General features: G+C 48.0%; 1 protein-coding gene, 1 long non-coding RNA gene and 1 pseudogene across 3 annotated transcripts in view; 2 read left to right on the forward strand and 1 right to left on the reverse strand.

The window, feature by feature from the left end:
- The window catches only part of KIF25 (kinesin family member 25), a 67,435-nt gene that overhangs the window by 44,543 nt on the left and 1,348 nt on the right, over positions 1–21,544 (reverse strand). Inside the window, exons 2-5 of the mRNA XM_028846971.2 lie at positions 10,799–10,864; positions 6,511–6,633; positions 3,887–4,025; positions 1,105–1,208 (exon numbers count right to left, since the gene is read on the reverse strand). Coding sequence (XP_028702804.2) covers positions 1,105–1,208; positions 3,887–4,025; positions 6,511–6,633; positions 10,799–10,864 — 432 coding nt within the window. The remainder of the gene's footprint in view (positions 1–1,104; positions 1,209–3,886; positions 4,026–6,510; positions 6,634–10,798; positions 10,865–21,544) is intronic.
- On the forward strand, positions 1,289–1,916 carry LOC114677435 (putative uncharacterized protein KIF25-AS1; annotated as a pseudogene).
- On the forward strand, positions 10,806–21,470 carry LOC144340697 (uncharacterized). Of its 2 annotated transcripts, XR_013416947.1 has the most exons (3): positions 11,518–13,587; positions 20,342–20,527; positions 21,194–21,470. It is a non-coding gene; the product is annotated as an uncharacterized LOC144340697 (long non-coding RNA). The 2 variants fall into 2 exon arrangements; XR_013416946.1 differs by having other exon boundaries at positions 10,806–13,587; positions 20,342–21,470.

Here is a 21,544-nt window from a genome sequence, read left to right on the forward strand (position 1 = left end):
CCTGTGGGACTTGCCTCCGTCTTAGGAAGGTTCATTTTGTCCTTTTCACACTCCAGATTTAAAAAAAAGCTGCAGTGTAGTGAGACTTTCTGAAGTGCTAGGTGCTTCCCTGGTATCTTCCTTTGTCTTTATCACAACCCAGAGAGGTGGTGCTATAGTGAAGATTAAGTAAGAAATACACTAAAATGCTTTCAAAAGTACTTGGTACACAGGAAACACTCAATAAACGCCCTCTTATATCAATGTTCGCAGCACTGAACTCCATAAGTAGATGCTTAAAATGAGAATTATTCTTTGACACATCTAACAGCTGGGGAACCTCTCAGCATGGCCAGGGGAGAGAAACTTTGCAGGGACACCGGCTTCGTGGGCCTCGGGCAGGTGGAATTCGGAAAGACTGGCCAAAGCGCAGCCATCAAAATCAAATCTCACAGAAGCGAGGGTCACCAACTCAGTCATCCACCTTGGCATCCTCGTGTTGTAAAATCAAACCCTGAGACTTTATGTTAAGTTTCATGGGATCTCAGGTCTCATACCTTCGACTAAGTAAGCACGAGAGCCTCCCGGTCTTGTTAATGGGCACGGAGAGACATGGCTGGAAGGTGCTGGTGACAGAAGGGGCAGGGCAGTCTCCACCGGCATCTCCAGTTACAACAGAATCCCTGCTTTTCCCGTGCCAGTCCCCATCTCCGCAGATTCCCGCGCTCCCGACTTCCCGTGACAGCTCCTTCCTCGTGCCTCACAGCAGCCGGTCCCACTTCCTGCATCGCCACCAACGTGGCCCAGGCTGCCAGCCCCCGTGACACTGCAGTCATCCCCCCTGCTCCCCATTGTGGCCTCCTGACTGAGCAGCCAGAGTGACCCCGAAAGCCTAAATCAGCCTGCGGCGCCCTCACCCCTCCTCCAGCTGCCATCACCTCCTGGGTGAAGAGTACGCAGGTCATAGCCCCCGCAGCTCTGCCCCTCTGCCCTCCGGCCAGGCCGCCCCACTGTCCCCCTCCCCGCTGTCCCCCCTGCCTAGCACCCTCCTGCGAGGGGCTCCTGCGTGTTCCGTGTGGGCTTCTCCCCGGGGCGGCCCGAGTTTTCCCCAACGCCCACGCTCACCACCAGGCTGTTGTGCAGGGCCTTCCTTCTCTGCCTCTCCAGCTGATGACGCGCACTGACGTCCTGCAAGGCCTGCTCCAGGTGCACCACCTTCGCCTGGCACACTGAAAGGACACAGGGACAGAGGCATTATACCGGAGAGGACATCCGTGGGGCCCAGCAGGTCAAATTCCTTTCTCTAAGTATGGGAGACATTTTTAAAAACAATGGAGTCTGCCAGGGCCAGCTGCATGCTGTGGTGTGTACTCCTGACCGCTTTGGACCCAGGCTGCCCTGTCCCCACCGTGACCAGGGACTCACAGAGCTTACCGGGGGGACCTCTCCCCACAGTTACCCCGTCCGTCATCAGCCTGAATGCTGCCCAATCGTCTGCACGGCAGCCAAGGAGGCCTCTGCTCCTAACGCACTGGGAGCCCTTGGTGCGGGGGAGTGGGGCAGGGAGGCAGATGCTGGGGCCGGGCTCTGCTGCTGTGGATTGTAACGCTGGTCTGGGCCTCCACTCCTGCCTCTGTCCCACCAGGATGGCGCCTCGGTGATGTGGCGATGAGTGGGCACTGCGTGGGCGCCTTGGCCGAGCTTGGACACCCTAATCCCCAGACTGGCCATTGCGGTGGAGGAAGTGTGAGGGTGACACGGAGCGCGGTGTCGTGCTGCAGGGGACACCTCGTGACTGTATGAGTCACGATAGCCAGGGGCCCCTTCAGATGTCACTTAGCCAAAGGATGCAGCCCAGCCGGGCCTTTCTCCCCCAGGCCCGAGGACCTGCAGAGACAGGGCCCGCTCAGCACAGATGCAGCTCTCATGAGGCCTGAAATCAAGCTGGACTTGCAGAACCATGCACGCTCCCTTTCGGAAAGAAACACCCGTTACCAGGTCCAGACTGAATGTGGGTGTAAGAAAGTGGGAAGGGTCCCCCACAGTGAGAGAGGGACCCTCCCAGTCACTTGGTCTTCTGAGCCTTGACTGTGTCCGGCCCCAGCCACCAGCCTGTCCCCACTATCCCTCTCGTCAGGGCAGCTGAAAGGAGTTGCCTGGGCACCTGAGGCTCATCTTTGAGGAGCGTGGAACTCGAGGGGAGAAGTCGCGCCCCCCGGGAAGCCAGGTAAGGAGGCCCCGAGCCCCTGAGCCTGATGCCTGGGCAGCAATAAGCCTCCTGGGGACCCCTCTGTGTGGCGGGACTGCACCGTGGCTCCCACAGGCAGGGTCTCAGCAGGCCCTGCCTCCTCACATGTCAGCATTCCCTCTGCGGGACAGCCTTGGCTGTTCCCTGCTTCTCCCTTTGAGTTTCATCTTTTCAAAGCTTAGGTACACTGCTTTTCACAAAATTACTGTGAAAATCATTTCACAAAAATGATTGTCCCTTTCCCTGCAGCACATGGCTTACAAGAACACAAGCATTGCCGGGTGTGGTGGCTCGCGCCTGTAATCCCAGCACTTTGGGAGGCCGAGGTCGGCAGACCATCTGAGGTCAGGAATTCGAGACCAGCCTGGCCAACATGGTAAAATCCCATCTCTACTAAAAATACAAAATTAGCCAGGCATGATGGCGGGCGCCTATGATCCCAGTTACTCGGGAGACTGAGGCGGGAGAATCGCTTGAACCCGGGAGGCAGAGTTGCAGTGAGCTGAGATGGTGCCACTGCACTCCAGCCTGGGCGACAGAGCAAGACTCTGTCCCCCCACTCCCACCACAGAAAAGAACACAGGCGTACACACATCACTTCTACAAACACGGCCTCTGGGGAGTTATTAGCAGAGTGCACTGAAGACAACTAGGCTACTGCAGCGATTTCAAGAAAGCATCACGTAGCCTCGCAGAAAAACAGTACAGCTTCCAAAGTCTCCACACACCTATTTTGCAATAACAGCAGAACAACACTTGACCGAGTTCCTAACTTGACAATCATCTGTTTGGCCTGTGGACACACTGAACACTGGACAGAAGCTGTGAGCACGAGATGAACGTGGGGACGGTGCTCTTTGGTTCTTTTGTTTTTTTGAGACAGGGTCTCGCTCTGTCGCCCAGGCTGGAGTACAGTGGCGCGATCTCGGCTCACTGCAACTTCCGCCTCTCGGGTTCAAGCGATTCTCCTGCCTCAGCCTCCCAAGTAGCTGAGATCAAAGGCATGCGCCACCACGCCCGGCTAATTTGTGTATTTTTAGTACAGACAGGTTTTCGCCATGTTGCCCAGGCTGCTCTCAAACTCCTGGCCTCATGTGATCTGCCCGCCTCGGCCTTCCAAAGTGCTGGGATTATAGGCGTGAGCCACTGGGCCTGGCAGGATAGTGCAATGTGGACGATGAGTTTAAAGCTGCAGAAGCAAAGTAACCTCTTCCACAGGCTTCACCGTAGCTGAAGATAATAAATCCATTATAACAAAAGAGTAGCCAAATGCTGTGGCATTCTTAGAAATGAAGAAAGAACTGAACTGATAAGACAAAAAAAAAAAAAAAAACAAAAAACCTCACGTCATATTTTAGGAAACTCTGACACAGAATGCCCAATGTAGACACAGGTGCCAGTTCAGTAGTGACTGTCAAGGCCAGGGAAGTGCCCTGTGGTGACCAAGAGAACAAGGAGCTCCCCTGGCAAGTGGGGCTGCAGTGGGAGCTGGGAGGGAGCAGTGCACACGCCAACGTGGCCGAATCACACGGTGCCTACCCTCGCCTGTGGGATTAGGTGTCAGCTAAAAGGAAAAAGAAATGGAAACTTAAATTCTAGCCAGTCATTGTCTTAAAACTGCAAACATTTCTCTTGAGTGTGGACTGACGCCCCTCCTACCTAGCAGGGTCTCGGCGCTCTGCTGTGTTCTTTGCACCGCGGTCACTATCGCAGAAACACGGTCCTGATACTCATCCTGATAATCTCTTAGGAGTGCCCGAGAAGAAGAATGAAACGCCTGTATATCCTGGTTAAGTTTCTATAAAATAAGAACATACACGATTCGTAAAATTATATTATTAATGATCACAGTATAATTACATAATAATTAGTTATATATGTTTCTATAGAATAATAACATACCCGGCCGGGCGCAGTGGCTCAAGCCTGTAATCCCAGCACTTTGGGAGGCCGAGACGGGCGGATCACGAGGTCAGGAGATCAAGACCATCCTGGCTAACCCGGTGAAACCCCGTCTCTAGTAAAAAATAGAAAAAAATAGCCGGGCGAGGTGGCGGGTGCCTGTAGTCCCAGCTACTCGGGTGGCTGAGGCAGGGGAATGGCATAAACCCGGGAGGCGGAGCTTGCAGCGAGCCGAGATCCGGCCACTGCACTCCAGTCTCGGCGACAGAGCAAGACTCCGTCTCAAAAAAAAAAAAAAAAAAAAAGAATAATAACATACCCACACAATTAATGTAATGGGGCCGGACGTGTTGTTAACTGGAAGGGTTTAAAGCAGAGGTGGTTCAGCACAGGCGTGTCGACACCTGCTGGGACTCTTTTCATGCCGCCTGCGCCTCGGCTCACTTACAGAAGTTCTGACTCGGTACATCTGGGATTTGTACTTTCAAAGCAGTACATGTGGCTTTTATGCCCTTAAAGTATTTAAGAAACAGAAAGTCAAGTATTTCACCAATTTCCGTAGGAAGGGCTGCTCACTGCACGGTGGGGTGATGCTGGGCGCGAGCCGTGTTTCCGTCTGTTGTTGACTTCCTCATGATGATGGCTCGGGCTCGGAGCCTCTCATCACCGCCTGAGAAACGGGGGCCGCCCTCCTAATCTACTATCCAGACCTGCCTTCTGGAAGCTCAGTTATCACGAGCACGTGGTGGAAAACATGTGGGCCGGTGAAAACAACTTAACATGTAAATGTACATAATAAAATTCCAGACACAATACATATGAATGCTTTTAGAGAACTTTGGGAGCAAAGCAACTCATGTCCTGTGCGGAAAGTCCTCTTTTCCCCCTGAAATTATCTCAAGGATCTTCCATGGGAAGATTTGACAGAACCAGGACACTACTGCTTAATATTTAATATCAGACACTCTTAAATCACGAGAGCATAACTAAACTTAAATAAGTATTCTTCATTGTTTTAATTGTTTTAGTCAAGTCTCTCTTTTTCTATAAAATGGAGATGACTTTCATATGTTTGGGAAACATTGTAATAATAACATTTTAATATCAAAACAAGTGTTTTTATTATATGGAGTACAGAAAAAGTTAGACAACCTATTCAATTAATTTTATTCAGTTTGAAAAGAATGAAAATTAATTTCATATACATTTATTCTAAATACACTAATGTAGCTTACGAGGGGGTGGGATATCTCTAATTCTGAGTAACAAAGAGAACAGATTAATCCTGTTTACAGATGTTTTACTGTTGTAGTCATTACGCTGGTCACATTGTTTAAAACAAAAGGTAAAACAATGTTCTCAACCAAAGGTATAAAAATATCCTCCTACAATTTCACCCTGGAGAACTGCCAAATATACTATACGGAATAAGTATTTTTTTAACTTTCATTTCTAAAAATTATTAGTAGTTTAACAGGAGCTGTTCACACTGATGACATGCTGTACCAGATCTATTTAATCTAACATGTATAAACATGTTTTCTACCATTTAACGTTAAAATTAAATTGAGAACTTTGATTAACTAAAGATTTCAGTTTAATGATTTAATTTGATTCATTAAAATGAGAATTTTGACTCATAAAATTGAACTACTACCACAGCTATTTGAAATAATTCATTTCATGGCCAAAATGTATTTTTCCTTCTGATATTTGCTCAGAATCCCAATCCTACGTTTTGTTTTGTTTTTAGGTTTAGTCTTCTGTTTAGTATGTAGTAGAAAGCGGAACTCCCAGAGTGAATACCATCTGCAGTTGATTATGAAAATAGTAACGATTCTGGCCGGGCGCGGTGGCTCATGCCTGTAATCCCAGCACTTTGGGAGGCAGAGGCAGGCGGATCACAGGGTCAGGAGATGGAGACCATCCTGGCTAGCACGATGAAACCCCGTCTCTACAAAAAATATAAAAATTAGCCAGGCGTGGTGGTGGGCACCTGTAGTTCTAGCTACTCAGGAGGCTGAGGCAGGAGAATCGCTTGAACCCGGGAGGTGGAGGTTGCAGTGAGCCAAGATCGCATCATTGCACTCCAGCCTGGGTGACAGAGTGAGACTCCATCTCTAAATTAATTAATTAATTAATTAAAAGAAAGAAAGAAAATAGTAACGATGGTACACCCTTTTAAAGAAGACCAGAATGGGCCTGTAATGGAAACTTGAATCTAACACACGAGGGGCTTTCCTGTTTTCAGTGAGGGCCTCTTTTACTTCCATAAGATGACATGTCTTTTGACAAGCATAATGTAAACCGTTTCACCAGAAACAAACATAAACATTCACTGCATAAATGGAAACTCTGGCTTCTGGTGAAGCTGTTTTTACCTGAATGACACGATCCAACTGGCTCAAGGCCGAGCGTGTGTTTCTCTGCAGACGCTGCTGTTTGTTGTACAGGGTGGAAATCCGCGTGGCCTCACTGCGACTCTTTTCAATCTTTCCCTTGTACTATTGCATAGAAAATAAACAAAGACAATTTAAAGTCTTAAAACCTTGAAGCTGAAGCAGAGGACGGCTGGACCCCTCCTCTTTCCTCTGAGGAGAGAAAGGTTGCTGATTGTCCCGGGTGCACCTGCCCGCCTGAGAGAAGACATCGCCCCTGCATGGGACTCACGGTAGCGGGGAACACGGCGGGGACAACTCCAGGTGAACCAGGAGCCACAGGAGCCGTCGGGGAGGCACCCCCAGGGCTGAGCCTGAGGGTCCCGGCCAGGTGCGGGGAGGCAGAACGTCCTGGAAGACGGGCTGCGTGTGAGGCCGGCGATGCCCGCGTGTGAGCTGGGGGTCCCGCGCTGCCTGCGGTGCCGCCGGGGAGCTGAGCCCAGGCCCCAGTCCTGGCACAGAGACGGCCAAGCTCACGGCCTCAGGAGCGGAGGGACCGGGACTCAGGAGCAGAGAGCTGGGCCCAGCGGGGCAGGAGGCTGCAAAGTCACCGAAAGTAACTGTGGAGCGAAGGCGGCCGCACAGCGGGGTGCGATTAGGTCAGAAAATCGCTGTGCTCTCCGTGCGAAGCTCCTCCGAAGTGGAAACGTGTTAACAGACAACTGCAGAGGAGGGCGGCTCCGAGAGCCCCGGGGTGAAGAGGCCGTCGAGAGCACCGGGCCGGATCCGTGGGGCTTGAGGATGGGCCCGGGAAGGTTCTCCCACCCTCATCCGACTAAAGAAGAAGCTGCAGCAAAATTGAGTCCCCGGCCCCCAAAGGCTCAGATCCTCTCTGGGGAGAAAGCAATACCACGCGCGTGAGCGTTAGAAATCAGCCTGCGCGTGTTAGAAACCGTGTTCCAAAGCCTCCGGGACTCACCGGGTGTGGAACGGCAATTCTGGGAAAATTCACAGTTCCAGAGCCTCCGGGACTCACCGGGTGTGGAACAGCAATTATGGGAAAGTCCGCGGTTCCAAAGTCTCTGGGACTCACCAGGTGTGGAACGGCAATTACGGGAAAATCCATGGCCCCAGCATGGCCTGCGCTCAACGTGGGGCTGCCCTGAGCTTTGGGGGATTTGGTGGGCAACAGAAAGACGGGGGAACGAGCCTGCGTGGGCACAGGGACGCCGGCTTGCGCTGGGGGTTGCTGAGGAATGGAGTTGGATGGAAATAAAGTCACCACCTGTTGGGCAAGGGACATGGGACTTATCTTAGGTGAGGGCGACATGGGAAGCAGGAGCACGAGTCGCAGGCAGGGAGCTCCGCCTCTGGGAGGGTGAGAGGCTGGGAGGGCCAGGAGGACCAGGAGGCCAGTGCAGCCGCCAGATCTGCAAGGTGCATGGGGTGGACAATGCTCCACCTGCCTCCTGGTCCAGGAGTCCCAGTGGAAAAGCCATTTCATTGCAGGGCCCGTGACGCCAAGCACGCCACACACCAAGGCCACGCTCTGGTGGCAGTGGGACATGCTGGCCTGGGGGAGGCAGCAAGCAGGGCCACCATGTGGAGATCGGCCTTCCAGTGACCGGAACCACCAGGAGGGGCTCACAGTGCAGACGCCAGGGCTCCACGGCTTCACGTCACACTGTGTGCCTAATGATCTCACATGTTAAAAAAGATCCTTTAAAAAGCTCATCTAAATGACACTAGAAAAGTCGCTGGGCTTGGGCAGTGCCCCCACCAACAGCGTGTGGTGAACAGCACCAGGCTCTGGACCAGACCCAAATGGGAAGGCTGGGCCTGCACTTCAGGGGTCCGCGGCCACACGGACAGCCACTCCTTGACAGGCTGCTGGCACCGCAGAGGCTGTGACGTCCTGGAGAGCCACTCATGCTGAGGGACCCTGAGCAGGGCCATCCATGTTCCGCTGGAGAAGGCTTTGCTGGAATGTGATGCCGAGGGGTTTACCTCTGCCATCTCAGGCACACTCAGGCACTCACCGGCAGGGGTCTGGGGTCCCTCCTCCATGGAAGGACCCGTTTCCCTGGCCAAAGATGGAGACTGGAGTGTGACTGTGGAGCAACGGATGCCTGGGGTTCCTTGAGATCTTGTTGACCAAGAGTCTTGACCCTTCCAATAAAGCCATGAAATGCTGTTAGGCTCTTAGGCTGGACGGGGTTACTATTTCCAACTGTTTTCATTACTGTAGAATTACACTGTGCACTTCCAGAGAACAATGTGGCCTGGAACTGGGTGATGAGATTTGATGCTCAGTCCCGTGGCTTTTTGTCTTTGTGAACGTGGGAACGTTTCTCACCTCTCCGGACCTTGGTGTTACCGCCTGTGTGCCTTGGTCTTCAGTGCCTAGGAAGGGCATGATAATGCACGCACACCCAGGCCTCAACACCCCAGGAAAGAACGAGCTTAAAAACGAATGCAGAAACTATTCACTTCATTTAAGAAGTAGTATGAATATCCCTTAATTAATTTGCAGATTTTGTACAACTGCATTTTTTTTTTCCAATGAAACTCAACAGGGTTATTCAAGGATAGTCAAGAAGAGTAGAAGCCCCACTTGGCCCTGATTCTGCTGAGATTCGAAGAATTCGAAAGGGGTAATAATTTAAAGATGAGAACACAACGGTTTCCTATTTCCACTGTTACAAATTACGGGAAACTGGGGGCTTCCAACAGAAACTTCTCATCTCGTGGTTCCGGAGGCCAGAAGTCCAGACACAAGGTGTGGTCGGGCCTCCCTCTGAAGGCTTCTGGGGAGGGCCCCTCCTGCCTCCTCCCGGCTCTGGCTCTGCTTGCAACCCTTGGCCTGCGGTTGTATTGCCCATGTACACATGGTCACATCTGGAAAGCTCCCTTCCTCCATCCCCACGTGACCTGTGTGGAAACTCCTCTGCCTCCCTCCTCTACGGACACTCACTCACGGTGGCATTTAGAGCCCACCAGGATAATCCAGGACACTCTCCCATCCCAAAAGTCTTAATTTGGTCACATCTGCAAACGTCCTTTTCTCAGTCGGTTCACGTCCCGATGAGAAGCTTCCAGGGACTCAGGCCTGCTTTCTTTCCGCGGCCGCTTCTCAGCCTACCCCAAGTAGTAACAGCAAACGGTAGAGAAGAACAACCTGAGTCCGCGTGTGCCAAGGGCATTCTCCCTGTTTGCTCCCTTCCTTTTCAATTCTGAGAACAAACCTGCAAGAAAAACTGAGCGGAGTCATCTTCCACAGACGTTTTTCTTTGGTGAGGCAGATGGATGATATGGGTTGCATCGTTCAGGTGTTCTGGGGCTGATCCTGGGATGGCAGATCGCTCCAGTTACCAGACGAGCGGCTTCCTGGAACAACGGGGTGCGGGAAGGGCGGAAGCATGCCGGCGGGGGCCTTCGGGGCGATGGAGACCCCGGGCACCTGGCTTGTGGTGATGGTGGCTGCTGCGGTTTGAATGTGCCACATCCAAAATTCACATGGAAACTTAACCCCCGATGTGGTGGTGTTGAGAAGCAGTGCCTTTGGGTACGGACCTGTGCTTTGTGGAGGGACTGGAGGGAACCAGAGCAGCCTTTGGGGATGGACCCATGCCTCCTGGACTGACTGGAGGGAACCGGCGCAGCCTTTGGGGACGGATCCGTGTCTCGTGGATGGACAGAAGGGAACCGGCACAGCCTTCTGTGCTCCCCACTGTCCTGCCAGGCGAGGACAGCGCCAGAGATGGCACCATCGTTGAGGAAGAAGGGCCCTCACCAATGGCCCCGTGGCATCTGGCCTTGGATTTTCCAGCCTCTGGAACTGAGTGATAAATTCCTGTTCTTAATAAATGTCTCAGTCTCAGATATTTTTTACAGCAGCACAAATGACTAAGTCAGTTACACAACTACACATTTCCTAAATGTTGAATTGTACACTTAACATGGGTAAATTTATGGTACACCCACTTGGTACACTAAACCTCAAGAGAGCTGTTTTGAAAAAGCGTGAGTTCCTGATGAACTGTTACTCATTAAATACCTGTGAGCACAGAGACACACAGGAATTTGAAGCTCAACCTTGATCCAGTGTAAGAAGACACTTCACACAGCAACCGAGGAGTCCCTGTCGGCTCACTCGATGGCAAAAAGAAAAGGTCCCAGGCAGTCACCCACAATGGATTTCTTCTACAAGGGCTAAAAGCTGACTTCAACACGAAATCACTCCCCACTGGATACAATTCCACTCAGCCTGCGGGACATTTAAAAATATTACCTCTGCCAATTTCAGAAGAAGGACAGCGTTTTCCGTTTCCAGTTCGGCTATCTTGTCTTCTTTGGCCTACAACCAAGGATCCAAAAAAGACAATGACCAACGCAGCACTTACCTGGTTGTACTGAAGTCATGAGACTTCTATTAATCAGCCATCATGCTCACCCTCAGAACACAGCGTACACTGGACGCAAACACACGGGCCCTTGGTGAGGAACTGCCATCCTGGGCTGCACGGCCGTGCTTTGGTCAATGACAGGCCTCGTCCCTCACAGTGGCCGCTTGAGAGGGCAGTGCCTTATTTTTACTGTAGCTTTTCTGTGTTGCGATACACACATCCTCACTGTTGTGTTACAGCCACCTGCGGTGTTCAGCAGAGTCCCGCGCTGCACAGATCTGTGGCCTGGCTGCAATGGCCACACCCGATAGCAGCAGGCGGCACCTTCCCAGTTCGTGGAAAAGCACCCCACGATGTCCCACGATGACAAAGCTGTCCAAGGACACATTTCTCAGAACACAACCCCGCCATTAAGCGATGCCTGACTGTATGGGAACTGACCGATGCTGGGCTCGGATGACGCCGCGGCCCCAGGACAGGCAGGAAAGACCATCTCCACCCCGACAGGCTGTGCTTCCCTCCCACCGTCCACGCTCACATCCACCACCTCTCCAGCCTCCAGTGTGGCCCCTGACCAGCAGTGGCAGCCGAACCTGGGGGCTTGAACCCTCCCACCCCTTGTGAGAAGCGGGCTCAGAGAGGCTAGCTGGGAGGGCTGAGGACTGTCACAGAAACACTGGGGCACAGAAGCAGCCAGTGTGAAGGCCTTGAGGTGGGAACGAGCGTGGCATGTTGAGGGCGGGGCAGAGGCCTGCGAGGCCAGTGAGTGGGTGAGGGAGGCTGAGGAGGGAAGGAGGCCGGGGCATGGCCAGGGTGTGTGCAAGCCAGGTGGAAGACTGGGTTTGATCCCACATAGATGGGAGAGCACTGGAGGGTCTGACATAGGGCTGTGACGTATCACCTATCAATAGTGAACACAGAGAGAGCCAGCAACTGGAGAATTTCCTGCAAAGACAACCACCAGTTTCTTAGGAAGCAGGTTGTGGTGCAGGCCCTCCTACTGGGGGTTCAGTCCTCTGCTGGGGACTCCTCCTCCCCCACGCCTGCTGACACGCCCACAACCAGCTGTGATGATTTTAGGACAATCTTGCTTGTAACTCCAAACTCTTTGGGACTGGTGATATGATCTGAGGCCTTGGGAGTCATCTACACCAGCAGTCCCTAACCTTTTTGCCACCAGGGACTGGTTTCATGGAGGACAGTTTGTCCACAGGCTGGGGGTAGGATGGTTTTGGGATGAAACTGTTCCACCTCAGGTCATCAGGCATTAGATTCTCACAGGGAGCACACAGGTGCAGTTTACAAGAGGGTCCGCGCTCCTCTGGGGCTCTCATGTCACGGCTCATTTGGCAGGAGGCGGAGCTCAGGCAGGAATGCTCATGGACCCCTGCTCACCTCCTGCTGTGCACCCCGTTCCTAACAGGACACGGACCAGTATCGGTCCATGGCACGGAGGCTGGGGACCCTTGATCTATGCTATTCATTGCTATATGCAGTCCATTTAACATCTTAAAAAGAAATCTCTGGAATATTTCCTCTCCAGTCCACTTAATTCCAAGAGGGCACCCTCCCTTCACGGACAACTGCAGGAGCAGACACCACCACTCTCTGCCAGCTGCTTCTTTCTGACATTAATTGAAAACGTTTCCATAGCCTGACCGAGGTACAAATCACACACCAAGACAATTTACTCACATGCACAATTCAGTGAACCTTAGGGTGCGTTGAGTACAACACTCACCAGAATTAGTTTCAGAATATTTTCATCTTCCTCAAAAGAAACCCTTAGACATTACTCCTAACTACTTCCTACCCCCAGTGCCAGGAAACCACTGATCTATTTTCTGTCTCTGTATTTGCCGATTCTGGACATTTCATACAAATGGAATCACACAACATGTGGTCCTTTGTATCTGGCTTCCACTCAGCCTAAGGTTTTCAGGGCTCAGTCATGTGTAGCAATATTAGAATTTCATTCCTTTTTATTACCAAATAGAATATTCCATCGTATGGATGTGTAACATTTTGTTATTCATTCATCAGCTGATGGACGTTGAGGTTTTCTCTTCCTTTTGGTTATTAAGGGTAGTGCTGCCAGGACATTCCCGTATAAGCTTTGTGGGGAAATGTTTTTACATCTCTTGGGTGCATATACCTAACATTTTGAGGAACTGCCAGACTGTCTTCCAAAGCAGCTGTGAGGCAGGAGAATAGGGAATTAGAGTAACCAAGGGTGAAGGTATAAGCAAAAGAACAGCAGGTGCAGCTAGTTCCAGGCAGGACTGGGCAGCACACAGGCCACTGTCTCCCTCCGGTGATAACAAGACAGACAAGTTTGCATGTCAGCCTCGGATTGACCACGGGCCACATATCCGCTTCAGCCTCTGATTGGTCACAGGCCTCTAAAGGGCACCCAGAGGTGTTACCAAATTCTTTTCACCTCAGAAAAGCCCTACAGAACATTGCTACTGGGGTTCCTGAGCCGCTTGCTTGAGCCCGCTCCTACTCTGTGGAGTTCACTGTCACTTCAATCAATCTGCACTTTCAATACATCTGTGCTTTTGTTGCTTTTTTCTTTTGTTGCTTCTTTTGTTGCTTTGTTTGTGCATTTTGTTCAATTCTTTGTTCAACACACCAAGAACCTGGACAACTCACAGTCAAGACGTTCCATCTGGTAAGAGCAGCATTATATTTACATTCCCACAACTGCATGAGGATCCTGGTTTCTCCACCTCCTCTCCAACACCTGTGATTATCTCTCTTTTATTATAGTCCTCTTTGTGGGCAAGCAGTGGTGTCATGTTGTGGTTTTGTTTTTCCCTGGTGGCTAATAATGGTGAACATCATTTTCAGTGTAAAAGTCTTGTTAAGTCTTACACCTTGTACTTCTTTGGTTAAAGGCATTCTGAAATGTTTTGATATTTTTTATGCTATTATAAGTGAAATTGTCCCTCCCTCCCTCCCTCCCTTCCTTCTTTCCTTCCTTCCTTCCCTCCTTCCCTCCCTCCCTCCCTCCTTCCTTCCTTCTTTCCTTTCTCTCTCTTTTTTTTTTTTTTTTGACAGAGTCTCACTCTGTTGCCCAGGCTGGAGTGCAATGGCATGATCTCGGCTCACTGCAAGCTCCGCCTCCTAGGTTCAAGCGATTCTCCTGCCTCAGCCTCTCAAGTAGCTGGGACTACAGGCATCTGCCACCATGCCCAGCTAATTTTTTGTATTTTTAGTAGAAATGGGGTTTCGCCATGTTGGCCAGGTTGATCTCGAACTCCTGACCTCAGGTGATGCACTAGCCTCAGCCTCCCAAAGTGCTGGGATTACAGGTGTGAGTCACTGTGCCCAGCCTTTTTTTTTTTTTAAATAGAGACAGGGTCTTGATATGCTGGCCAGACTGGTCTTGAACTCTTGGCCTCAAGCAATCCTCCTGTCTCAGCCTCCCAGAATGCTAGGATTACAGGCATGAGCCACCATGTCTGGATGGAATTGTTTTCTTAATTTCATTTTCAGTTGTTCATTCCTACAGCATACATTTGCTTTTTGTATATTGACCTTATATTCTTCAACCTTGCTGAATTTATTTACTGTGAATGAGTTTTCTTTTAGTGGATTTCTTTTTTTTTTTTTTTTTTTTTTTTTTTGAGACAGAGTCTCACTCTGTCACCCAGGCTGGAGTGTAATGGCGAGATCTTGGCTCACTGCAACCTCCACCTCCTGGGTTCAGGTGATTCTCCCGCCTCAGCCTCCTGAGTAGCTGGGGTTACAGGCACCTGCCATCATGCCCAGCTAATTTTTGTATTTTTGTAGAGACGGGGTTTCACCATGTTGGCCAGGTTGGTCTGGAACTCCTGACCTCAAGTGATCCACCCACCTCTGCCTCTTAAAATGCTGGGATTACAGGCATGAGCCACTGTGCCTGGCCCCTTTTCAGTGGATTTCCTAGAATTTTCTGTCTACGAGATCATGTCTTCTGCAAATTGGAGATCATCTTCCCTCTTCCTTTCTGATGTTGATGCCATTTCCTTTTGATTTCCCTGCCCAACTGCTTGACTCATGCTTCCAGGACAATGTGGACCAAAAGTGTTGAAAGTGGATGTGTCTATCTTGCTCCTGGTCTCTGGGGAGAGGCGTTCGGTCTTTCAGCAACATTACCTATAGTTCTCTCACAGATGCCTTTTATCAAGTTGGGGAATTTCCCTTCCATTCTTATTTGATTGAGTGTTTTTATTATGAAGAGGTGTTAAATTGTGTCAAATGTTTCTTCTGGGTCTATTAAGATAATCATAGCAGTTCTGTCCTTTATTTTCTTGATATGGTCTATTACCTTAACTGATTTTTGAATGCTGAACCTGCCTTGCATTCCTGGAGTGAGTCCCGCTTGGTCTTGATGTATAATTCTCTTTATATATGGCTGGATTCTGCTTACTCATCTATTGTTGAGGGTTTCTGCACCTCTATTTATAAGAGATACTGCTCTGTAGTTTTCTTTGCTCATGGTATCTTTCTGTGGCTCTGGCATCAGGGTAATATGGCCTCATGGAATGGGAAATGTTCTCTCCTCTTCTAGATTTTGAAAGTTTGTGAAGGACTGGTGCTAATTCTTCTTTAAGTGTTGGGTAGAATTCAATGACGCCATCTGGACCTGAACTTTTCTTTGTGGAGGTTTTTGGTTACTAATTCGATCTCTCTACTCATTATAGTTCAATTCAGATTTTCTATTTCTTCTTTAATCGGTTTTGTTAGTTTGTGTTTTTACAGAAATTTGACCATTTCATCTAATTTGTTGGCAATGTTCATAGTATTTTCTTATAATCCTTTATATTTCTGTAAGATAATATTTCCTTTTTTATTTTTATTTTTTATATAGAGATAGGGTCTCACCATGTCACCCAGGCTGGTTCCTAATCTCCCACCTTGGCCTCCCCTTTTTTATCCTTAATTTTAGCAATTTGAGACCCTGTTTAGTCAGTCAAGCTAAAGGTTCATCAATTTTATTGATATTTTCAAAGAGCCAATTATTTGTGTTGATTTTCTCTGTAGTTTTTCTATTCTCTATTTCATTTGCTTCTGCTCTAATCTCTTTTGTTTGCTTCCTTCTACTTGTTTGAGCCTAGTTTGCTATGCTTTGTCCAGTATCTTAAGGTAGAAGAGCAGGTTGTTGATGTGAGATCTGTCTCCTTTTAAAATATAGGTTTTTAAAAATATAGGCTTTTACATCTATACATTTCCATCGAAGCCTTGCTTTAGCTTCATCCTATAAGTTTCTGTACTGTGATATCTTCATTTTCATTTATCTCAAAGTACTTCCTTATTTCCTTGTGGTTTCTTCTTTGACACATTGGTTATTTAAGAGTGTCTTGTTTAATTTCCGCATATTTGTGAGTTTCTCAAATTTATTTTTGCCATCAATTTCAAATTTAACTCTATTCTGAACATGCTCCAGGATAAACATGCTGGGTCACAGAACAAGCCTGAATACATTAAAGCATAGAAATCGTATATGATTCAGGCTTGTTCTACTTAAAGGATAGAAATCATATATGATTCAGGCTTGTTCTATTTAAAGGATAGAAATCGTATATGATTCAGGCTTGTTCTATTTAAAGGATAGAAATCATATATGATTCAGGCTTGTTCTGTGACATCCTGGAGCATGTTCAATGTGCACTTGAGAAGAATTCTCAGTTCTGTTGTTAGATAGCGTGTTCCACAGATGTCTGTTAGGTCTGTTCGGTTTATTATGTTCTTTGAGTCTTCTGTTTACTCGTTGATTTTCTATCTAGTTGGTCTATCCATAATTGAAGGTAGAGAGAGTATTGAAGTCTGCAATCACTGTTTTTGAATTGCCTATTTCTCTTCCATTCTGTCGGTTTTTGTCTCACTCGTTCAGAAGCCCTGTTGTTAGGTGTATTCTTCCCTCCTCTCTTTTATTTTTATTTTTATTTATTTTTATTTTTTTTGAGACGGAGTCTTGCTCTGTCGCCCAGGCTGGAGTGCAGTGGCCGGATCTCAGCTCACTGCAAGCTCCGCCTCCCGGGTTTCTGCCATTCTCCTGCCTCAGCCTCCCGAGTAGCTGGGACTACAGGCGCCCGCCACCTCGCCCGGCTAGTTTTTTGTATTTTTTTTTAGTAGAAACGGGGTTTCACCGTGTTAGCCAGGATGGTCTCGATCTCCTGACCTCGTGATCTACCCGTCTCGGCCTCCCAAAGTGCTGGGATTACAGGCTTGAGCCACCGCACCCGGCCCCCTCCTCTCTTTTATATTATTATAGTTATACACATTATATGTATATATGTTACAAATACAACAATACATTGTTATAATTATGACTTTACATAATTTCATGTTCATTAAAGAAGGTGAGGAAAGGAAGGAGAATACATGTATATTTCTATGCAAGTTCTATTTCTCTTTTTATTTACCATGTTTGTTTCTCTTCATTTGGTCCTGTGGATTCAAGTCACTGGTGTCATTTCCTGACTCCAATAAAACTTTGCTTTCATCACATACTTTGTGCTATTTTTGTCAAATACATTACATTTCTACATGTTACAGGGCCAGCCAACAGTACAATTATACACATTCTCTCTTATACAACTGTTCTTTAAATCAGTTAAGAGAAGGAAAATGAAGAAATATACATGTCTACTATCTTTTATAATTACGTAATTACTTTACTAACACTCTTTGTGGATCCGAGCTTCCTTGTGGTTTCACCTGCTTTCAGCCTGAGGGATTTCCTTCTCACAGTACATTCTCTCAGATTTGTTTTTCTAATAGTGCTTTTATTTTGCTTTAATGTTTGAAAGACAGTTTTGCCAGATATAAGACTCTTGATTGACAGGTTTTCTTTCCTTTCAGCACTTTGAACATGTCACTCCACTGCCTTATGAGTCTGTTTTCATGCTGCTAATACAGACAAACTTAAGACTGGGCAAATTACCAAAGAAAAGAGGTTTACTGGACTTAACATTTCCACGTGGCTGGGGAGGCCTCACAACCATGGCAGAAGCGGAAAGTCACACCTCATATGGTGACAGAGAGAGAGAGAGAAAGAAGGAGCTTGTGCAGGGAAACTCCTCCTCTTAAAACCATCAGATCTCGTAAGACTCATTCACTATCACAAGAACACCATGGGGAAGATATCTGCTCCCATGATTCAATTACCTCCCACCGGGTCCCTCCCACAACACATAGGAATCCAAGATGAGATCTGAGTGGGGAAACAGCCAAACTGTATCAACCACCCTCTGACTTCCATCATTGCTGAGGAGAAGTCAGCCATTAGTCCTTTTGGGTTCTCACGTACACGACAACAAATCTGCTTTCAAGATTTGCATCTTGCTTCAAACGTTTGTACTATGACGTGTGCGAGTGTGGATCTCTTTGTATTTATCCTACTTTTGGGATCCATTGAACTTGAGAGATTCACATTTTTAAGCAAATTTGGGAAGTTTACAGCAATTATTTCTTTGAATATTTTCCTGCTCCTTTATCTCTCTTCTCTCCTCCTTTTGCTTTCATTATGCATATACTGGGGTGCTGAAAGGTTTCACATCTTTCTCTGAGGTTCTGCTCATCTTTTAAATCTATTATCTCTGTTTTTAAGATAACATGATTTCTACCAATCTATCTTAAAGTTTGCTGACTTTTCAGTTCAAATCTACTCCTGAGCCCTGACAGAATTTTTTTTTTTCCATTTCAGTTATTTTCAGCTCCAGGATTATCATTAAAAAATAATTTCTATCTCTTCATTGTTTTTTATTTGATGAGACATTGCCATGGTTTCCCTCACTTCTATGAGCACAGCGTTGTTTAGTTTTTTGAACATGAACATTTAATGGCTGCTTTGAAGTCTTTGTCTCCTCAAAATCTAGGCCCTCTTCCTAATCAGAGTCAAATTGAAAAAAAAAGAAAATCTAGGCCCTCACAAGGCAGCTTTTGTTTCCTGTGTTTTCCTCATGTCTCATTTTCCTGTTTCTTTGAATGTCTTTGCATGTCTATTTTTATTGAAAAATTGGATGTTTTAGGTAATAGTATGAAAACTGTACATGCTGATTACTCTCCTCCCTGCCTGCAGCTAGGTTTTGTTGTTCTTTGCTTACCTGTTGAGTCACTTGGTTAGACTATTTCAATGAAGCTTATTTCCCATGCAGTGTGAGGCCTCTGGGGTAGCTCCTTGGAGGACTCAGCCTTGGGCATCCTCGCAGCCACCCTGGGTTGTGGTGGTTTTGGTGGGGACATTGGCTGTCTCTTTCCCTGATCCCTCTGTTAAGCCATCTACCTTATGCGGCATCACATCTACCTGTTAAGCTCCATTAATTACCAACTGATTGCTCTATGATTTTCAGTAATGACCTGGGCATACATTTCTTCAGTGTCTGGTCCAATCATACTGGAGCAGGGGTCATGTTTTGAGGCCTGTCTTTGAGGTTTGTGTTAGCTCCAGGTGGGCTCTTCTTCTTCTTCTTTTTTTTTTTTTTTTTTGAGATGGCGTCTTGCTCTGTCACCAGGCTGGAGTGCAATGGCGCGATCTCAGCTCACTGCAACCTCTGCCTCCCGGGTTCAAGTGATTCTCCTGCCTCGGCCTCCCGAGTAGCTGGGACTACAGGTGCACGCCACCACACCCAACTAATTTTTGTATTTTTAGTAGGATGGGGTTTCACCATGTTGGCCAGGATGGCCTCAATCTCTTGACCTCGTGATCCGCCCACCTTGGCCTCCCAAAGTGCTGGGATTACAGACGTGGGCCACCATGCCCAGCCGAGGGCTCTTCTTAGTCACCACTTTGGTTCTCTCTAGCAACCTAGTAGGGCTATGAATTAGCTTGTTGATCATATGCTGAATTTTGTCTCTACCCCCAAATTCAAATGTTGAAGTCCCAACCCCCAGTATATTAGAATATGATTCTATTTGAAGATAGGATCTTTAAAGAGGTGATTAAGTGAAAATGAGGCCATGGGGGTGGGGGTGGGCCCTGTTCCAACGTGACTGGTGTCCTTACCAGAGGAGGGCGTGGGCTGTGTTCCAATGTGGCTGGTGTCCTTACAAGAGGAGGAAATTTGGACACGTACAGAGACACGATGAAGAAAGACCATGTGAGGACGCGGTGAGAAGGTGGCCATCCACAAGCCAAGGAGAGAGGCCTCCGAGGCAACCAAAGCTGCCAATGCCTTGAGCTCAGACGTCAGGCCTCAGAACTGTGAGGGAGAAATTTCTATTGTTTAAGCCCCCAGTCTGTGGTGCTTTGTTCTGGCAGCTCTCACAGGCCAATTCATTGCTCCTAATTAAGAGAACAATCCTTTCAGAGCATGCCTTCAGGCTTGAACTCGCTGTTTCCAATAAAGCCAGTTCCTTTGGGAAGAGCTTCAGAGCAACCTTTTCTTCCCTGGGGACTGTCCTGCTCTCCGGTCTTTTCAGTTTGCTTCTTTTTACAGAGCTGTGTCCTACAGTGGAGCTGGGGAGAGCAATGGGATCCCAGCCTTCTTAGCCCGCTGTTCTTGGCTAGAACCCCATCCAATGAGTAGAGACTGGCTGGAAGAAGGGGGCTGTCCATGCTCACCAGGAATTTAGCCTCTTCAACTGGGTGCTGCGGTGAGAAATGCTGGCATCTGTCCCTCCTGGTGAGATAAGGGGACCCTCGGATGGGAGCTGAGGGGAGAGCAAGCCCTGTCTCCTCGGACACAACCACCAAGAGGGGGGCTCTGTCAAGATAAGCTGGAGTGGGGGAAGGAGGGATCCACAGATGATCATTGTTCTTATGGAGTTTTAGCAGACTTTCTTGAATAAATATTTGTCATCTGATGTATGCTGTGAGGACTAAGCTCTGATTTTTTTTTTTAACTCTTGGGCTTCAAATTCCTATCTAAGGGGCCCAGGGAGCCATGCCCTACAAATCATAAATTCTCATCAGATGGATTTTATTTAGCCCTATACATTGTGACTTACTTTCCAAATCTGACTCAGACATAATATTACGAGACAAAGAAGAAAGTCAAAATATTTTACCCCAAAAGCATGCTTCTTTGCCATATTTTGAAATGGTCCTGCAAAGCTGTCCTTTGTTGGGGGACGTGTACATCTGTAAAGAATCTCTGTTAACACGGTTAGATCTTTTTCTTCCAGGCCCTCCCAATCCTGAAGAGATGAACTAGAGTCTAGAACCTTTTAAAAATCTAAATAGGAAACATCTGTCACCTATTGACTCTAAGGGCAGCCATAATGAGACTTCAAAAGAACCTTCACTATCTTTTATCTTAACCTGAACATCTCCTTTCTATTGATCCCAGGTCTTCAGACAAACTCAACCAATTGTCAACCAGAGAATGTTTACATGAACCTAGAGCCTGGAAGCCCTCCCCCTACCCTTTGAGTTGTCCCGCCTTTCTGGGCCGAACCAATGTATTTCTTAAACGTATTTGATTGATGTCTCCTGCCTCTCTAAATTGTGTAAAACCAAGCTGGCCCCGGCTACCTCGTACACAAGTTCTCAGGCTGTCCTGAGGGCCGTGTCACGGGCCATGGTCACTCATATTTGGCTCCAAATAAATCTCTTCAAATATTTTACAGAGTTTGACTCTTTTCGTTGACAGCTGTTAGCACAACTTCCATTAAAAAAGTGGGTTGTTTTCCCCATTTTG

This window comes from Macaca mulatta, chromosome 4, assembly GCF_049350105.2.
Source record: "Macaca mulatta isolate MMU2019108-1 chromosome 4, T2T-MMU8v2.0, whole genome shotgun sequence".
Classification (NCBI taxonomy): domain Eukaryota; kingdom Metazoa; phylum Chordata; class Mammalia; order Primates; family Cercopithecidae; genus Macaca; species Macaca mulatta.